The sequence below is a fragment of the Cariama cristata genome, unplaced genomic scaffold (assembly GCF_000690535.1).
Source record: "Cariama cristata isolate BGI_N322 unplaced genomic scaffold, ASM69053v1 scaffold13761, whole genome shotgun sequence".
NCBI classification, from domain to species: domain Eukaryota; kingdom Metazoa; phylum Chordata; class Aves; order Cariamiformes; family Cariamidae; genus Cariama; species Cariama cristata.
The window spans coordinates 1-6,303 of NW_009597593.1; the positions used below are offsets into that span (position 1 = coordinate 1).

At 45.4% G+C, this 6,303-nt stretch overlaps 1 protein-coding gene across 1 annotated transcript; it reads left to right on the plus strand.

The window, feature by feature from the left end:
- Positions 1–310: 310 nt before the first annotated feature.
- Positions 311–5,978, plus strand: LOC104168379 (schlafen family member 13-like; the record flags this gene model as incomplete). The annotated part of the gene is made up of 4 exons (XM_009708950.1): positions 311–1,397; positions 3,112–3,240; positions 5,219–5,348; positions 5,775–5,978. Coding segments are annotated over exons 1-4 (1,550 nt in total), but the record flags the coding sequence as incomplete, so codon positions are not given.
- Between the last annotated feature and the right edge of the window lie 325 nt (positions 5,979–6,303).

Below are 6,303 nucleotides of genomic sequence, written 5' to 3' on the forward strand. Positions count from 1 at the left end.
GGAGGGACCCCTGCACGGCCAGGTGCTGCCTGGTTGAGACAGCTGGGATGTGTTTTGTAGGTAGCTTCAAGATCACTCTTAGAGCCCAATATGCAAAAGAGCCCAATCAATTAGTTTAATTAACATGACGTCTGTGGGTGTGTCTGCAATAGTCTGCTTTGATTTGCTTGTGTGTTGCAAATAATGATTTTTCTTTTCCAGTTTATTAAAACTAGCGTGTAAGCCTAAGCCAAAAGCGTATGGTTTCCTTTGTTACACAGCTGTGTATAGTTGTGAAGTGTTTTTAATAATTTATCATTTCAGGATCAGGATGGCCAGACAAGAAAGGCAGCTGCTGGTTAATTTGAAAACGAACTATCCCGATGTGGTGGTAGATATTGGAAAAATAGCTTTAGGAGAGAGATCCAGAAAGAAGACCTCGTGCAATCAGAGAAGGCAACGAAAGGAGCTTTCTGTAGCCGTGTGTGCGTTGCTGAATTCAGGAGGAGGAATAGTGAGGATGGAGAGTGAAGACAAGAATTACTGCTTTCAGGAGCACGGCATTGGTCTGGACATAGAGCAGAGCCTCAGGGCGTGCATTGACTGCACCCAGACCAGCACATACTTCACATGGATGCAGCAGGGGAGTTACTTGCTGCTTTTTGTTAAAACATGGAGCTGTGGAGGTCCAGAGCAGAAAAGTGCAGCCACAAAGCCACGTATCTGTAGCTTGAGCACTGGTTTGTCCTGTAGGGCCTTCAGTTCGGTTGTTTCTATGGCTTCAAGTGATGCTGCTGTATTTCTGAGCAAGAGGGAAAGCAGTGCCAAGTGCCATGTTGAGAATGGGCCAAGTGCTAAGAAAGCTCTGCTGAATTTTGATGGGGGAGCAAACACCGAGGAGCACAACATCCAAGATGCCGCTGCCAGGTTTTTAAAGAGAGACAAAGTGATGGTTGGGGAGGTCCTGAATTTCACAGAGACAAAGCATATTGAATTTAAGAATTTTTCTACAGAAAATATCTTGGAATACATTAGAAAAACCCTTCCAAATTATGTCTCTGCCTTTGCAAACAGTGAGGGTGGTTATTTATTTTTCGGAGTGGATGACAGCAAGAAAGTCGTGGGAAGCCATAGGAAAGTGGAGAAAGAAGCTTTAGAAAAAACAGTAGCTGACACCATGACCTCAATGCCCATCCATCACTTCTGCGGCTCTCAGGCTGGCGTGCAGTTTAAGACTTACATCCTGAGCGTTTATGACAAAGCAGAAGGCTTGCAGGGCTACGTATGCGCTGTGCGAGTTGAACCGTTCTGCTGCGCTGTTTTCCATGATAACCCTGAATCCTGGATGGTGATGGGTGAGAGGATCGAAAGACTGAGCATCAGGAAATGGACGGAGTTCATGACAGCTGCAGACCCAGGTAAAATCTGCATTTACATCAGTGCCAACTTCATTTCAGTCTTCGTTTGTAAACTTTCAGGAGGAAAGACCAACTTCTTCTGTTCTATGTTCTCCCCAAACCTGGAAAAGGGCCTTTGGCCCGTGGCACAGTCACAGGGCCCGGGGATGACGGTACGGTAGCTGGCCTCCAATGGCAAACCGTTCTGTGAAACATTGCTTTCAAAAAGCAGGACTTTTTGAAGCACTCCCAACTGGAATAAGACTTCCTAGGGATCCCGTATACCCCTAAATGAAGAGGAAGGATTCAAAATCACCTAGGAGCTTCCATTACTCTTAATGAGAATTGCAGAAAACTTTTGAGGCTGGCTTGGTCTGTTAAGATGCTTAGGAGGGAGTGATGTCCTGGTGGAAATCTGGCCCCTTTAGGTGCCTAAAAGGGGTTTATTTTGAAAAACCAGAAAGTGCTTACTGGTGCTGATCCCCATGGAGTGAAATCCCCAGTGCTTGATGCACTAGCAAGGATTAATCTCCATCCCCTGGTTTGATCTGTGTAGATCCAGCATCTTGGCACAAGTTGTGTGCCAGCACTAAAGTGAAATAATCATTTTAGTTGTAATGGTGATGTCAAACTGTCCCGCAACTTTTTTTCAACTGCTAACAACATCTGTAATGAAGTCAGCAACACTAGGGTAGCTAGTAAAACCTGGTGCGTTGTCTCTTCAGAGATCAGCTTGAGGTTGAGAGAAATCCTTTCAAGTCTGCAGCTCAGCCAGAACGCTCAGTACGCAGCAGGTTGCAAACCGCTCCCCCTTTCTGAGGCTCACGCGCGTTTCCGATGTCTACTGAAATGTCACTTTGCACACCCGGTGTGGCTCCGTGGTTGTTAAAAGCTGTTTTGAAGGAGCAGACATGCAAGGCTTTGCTTATTTTAAGGCATGTTGTCCCGCTTCATTGTGAAATCCTTCCCCTTCAAAAGCTATGTCCTGCATTTTGTTCCGTCACCTCACAACAAGACCTGTATGGCAGGTCCTAGAGAGTTTATTCCGATCACGGATTTGAATAGGAGTTTTTCAGTTGTAAGATGAAACTAACCCTCCTTTCCTACGGGTTCCCTGTAACACAAATTTCCCTCGAGTGTGTGCCCGTGGCAGTAACAGCAGGAGTATACTAGCCAAAGGGGACCTCCTGTCCCAGTGGAGCCCTGGCTTGCCAGGCAGCTCTGGCCTTGGGTGAAACCTCTCCTGTGGCCCTGGTCTGCACTTAGAGCTGGGATGTCTGGTCTCTTCAAAGGACACAGGCACACAAAAGACAGAGAGGGTGATGTTGGTAGGAGGGGAACAAAGCAGCAGGGTCTTTTGGAGATGGGCGTCTACCGAAGAGACCTGTGGTAAACGTGGGTGGTTCCTGTAGGGTGCTGGTGTGCTGAACTGGCATGTCAGGCGTCTCTTACCTGTGCACTGGGGTCTCAACAAACTCATCCCGTGTGGGGTCTAGATCTTGCCTGTGAACTGCAAAGTCATCTATGCTGTGAGCCTTCTCTCTTCTACAGCAAATCAAGATCCTGTTGGTTTGATGGAATATTGTCATTCTTAACTATGTAGGCAGTATTTTCTTGAGTAGGATTGCGAAGGGAGGTTTTAAATTAATCCTTTTAGTTACTCTTTAGTGCTGGGTTTTAAAAGTTCATATGGAAGGATTTTGATGGATATAACATACTTTTTTCTTCCTCCAAGATCTTTCAAATCTGGCTGATAAATTTGAGAATGAGCTCAGCTTGGCGAATGGTCCTCCTCTTATCAAGCCAGTTTATTCAAAAGCTGGTCTCCAGTGTGTGTCTGAACTCCAAGAATGCCTCTACCCAGGTAAGCCATTTATTCTGGACATTTTTTTTTAATTTAAGATTGTATTTGACAGAACTTGTAGGAAGATAACGTGATACAAATGTAAGATTTTAGGCGAACAACTGTTAGGGTATTTAAAAGATGCAACTACACCAGGAATGTTGATTTCCCAGATTTTTCAGGTGTTTTGATCTCTTCTCCCATTTTTGCCACTAAGTATAATCCCTAATGCACACAGTTGCTGAGAATATACCTAATGTCCCAGGGGTTTGAGCACTGTCTGCCCCTTGTTATGCTTAAAAGTCATCTTACAGACAAAAAAGAGAGAGCGAGAGAATAATTTATTTCTAGCATAATGGAACTCTAAGTAGCCTAATCAAAGAATTATTATTAGTCAAGATCTAGTTATTACAGATAAAGAAAGAAAAAGACAATAAATGAATACCACTGTGGAAAAAAAAATAATAATAGTTACTCGCACATTTCCTAGAATCCACCCCTGTTCCTGGCGTTACACTCAGCCTTCCACCGCCGCTCGGGATCCTGCTGTTGATGGCTCCGGTCTGCTGGGGGTTGTTAGGGCGAGTCGTCAGCATCCCCGGTTCTTTTGTTGGGAGTACGTAGTTTATGCTGATGGTTTCTTTTTCCTACTCCAGGATCCGCTTGGGGTCACTTGCTGTAGACTTGCTAACACACTTTTACACCTTGTTCTTTCTTCTCTGGTCTGCAAGTTCACTGCTCCAGTGGAGTTTAATAAAGATGCCATGTTTCACAGAAGTTAAATACTTGTTCTCTGTTACCCTTAAAACCAGTTTTGTTCAGCTCTGGGGAAGCATTTCTTTATCTGACCATCTAAGAGCTGTTTCTGAGCTTGGGATCTCCTGTGCTCTGTCTCTCACTGCCCCATACCTGAATTCAGCCCTGCATCTTGTATCCTACATCTCAAGATCTCTGCTGTCCTACCAGACCTGTATTTCTGTACTCTGCATCATCATGCGCTAGGCAGAAAGATCTCATCCTGTGCAGAAGACCTGCTTGTTGCTACTGTCTGTATAAATTGATGGTTGTTATCCACCTGGTTATTAGAATAAAATGCTATTACAGGCAAACCAAGTAAAAACAAAGCTCCAAAAAGGTCAACAAAAATTCAAACAAAGCAACCAGACAAGCCTCTGACCTGAGGCCTTGCAAACTCAGTACACTTTCCATGGCTTGATAGTAGCAATGCTGTATTGCTGGTCTGCAGGGCTGATCACCAAGTATTTGGGTGTCGGATGTCTGATCTGCTAAGACATTTATCTCGCCCAGTAAGTTAATTCTGCCACCCTGCTCACTGCTACAGGGGAACTTCAGGCTGGGACACACAAGGGAAAGTAAAGAGCAGCCCTTACCATGCAGGGGTGGAGAACCGTGCCTTGGGTTTATTTTTTAGGTGAAGACTTTGATTATTTCAGAAACACTTCAGTTATAAAAGCAGCAATGGTTGCTGAGCAACAGATACTCCCACACACCAAGCCCTGAAAGATAAGGGAATAGAAGTAGCCAAGGGCAATGTAAATCCTACAGTGTTCCTGCAGAGCAGGGCTGTGTCTTTAGGTCCAGCTCTGACACACAGGGGAGCGACATGGAATTCCAGGTCCTTGTGCAGTATCAGAACCGCTCCAATCAGTAGCAAACAGATACTTTCTCATTAAACATAGTCCATGGATTATTTTTTTCCAAATTCTGACCTATGGATGTCTGTATTAATTGCTAATTTTTCTAATTATTTTTGTAATTTTGCTATCTTTCCACATCTCTTTTCAGGATTACTCTGAGATGATTGGTTTACTGATTGGTTAGTAGTGTTTTGGTACAGGATATGCAATTGCTGTTTCTTGATGAGAATGTGTTTTTTAAATGGAAGGCTGTGAGACAGTGTAAATGTCCACTTGCATTTGACATTTGTCTGTGTGTTATGACTGTGCATTGCTGTAATTTTAATCTGTAAATTTAAGAGATGAGCCAGTAGGGAAGAAGACCAGCCTGGCTGAACAGAGAGTTTTGGCTGAAACTCAGGGGAAAAAAAGAGTTTATGACCTTTGGAAGAAGGAGCAGGCAACTCCAGAGGACTACAAGGATGTCATGAGGTTATGCAGGGAGAAAATTAGAAGGGCCAAAGCCCAACTAGAACTTAATCTGGCTACTGCAGTGAAAGACAATACAACTGTTTCTATCAATACATTAGTAACAAAAGGAGGGCTAAGGAGAATCTCCACCCTTTAGTGGATGTGCAGGGAAACATAGTGACGAAGGATGAGGAAAAGGCTGAGGTACTTAACGCCTTCTTTGCCTCAGTCTTTAGTAGCAAGACCAGCTCTCTGCGTACCCAGCCCCCTGAGCTGGAAGATGGGAATGGGGAGCGGTACGAAGCCCCCATAATCCAAGGGGAAATGGTCAGCAACCTGCAACATCACTTAGACACACACAAGTCCATGGGGCCGGATGGGATCCGCCCAAGGGTGCTGAGGGAGGTGGCGGAACTGCTCACCAAGACCCTTTCCACGGCTAACCAGGGAGGTCCCAGTTGACCAGAGGTTGGCAAATGCGACGCCCATCTACAAGAAGGGCAGGAAGGAGGATCCGGGGAACTACAGCCCTGTTGGCCTGACCTTGGTACCGGGGGCGGTTATGGAGCACATCATCTTGAGTGCCATCGCGCTGCCCATACAGCACAACCAGGCGATCAGGCCCAGTCAGCACGAGTTTACGAAAGGCAGGTCCTGCTTGACTGACCTGATCTCCTTCTAGGACAAGGTGACCCGCTTAGTGGGCGAGGAGAAGGCTGTGAATGTCGTCTACCCAGACTTTACTAAGCCTTTGACACTATTTCCCACAGCATTCTCCTGGAGAAACTGGCTGCTCTTGGCTTGGACGGGCGTACTCTTTGCTGGGTCAAAAAAAACGCTGGGTGGTTGGGCTCAAAGAACGAAGGTGAATGGAGTCAAATCCTGTTGGCAGCTGGTCACAAGTGGTGTTCCCCAGGGCTCAGTAGTGGGACCAGTTCTATTTAAATTCTTTATCAATGATCTGGACGAGAGGATC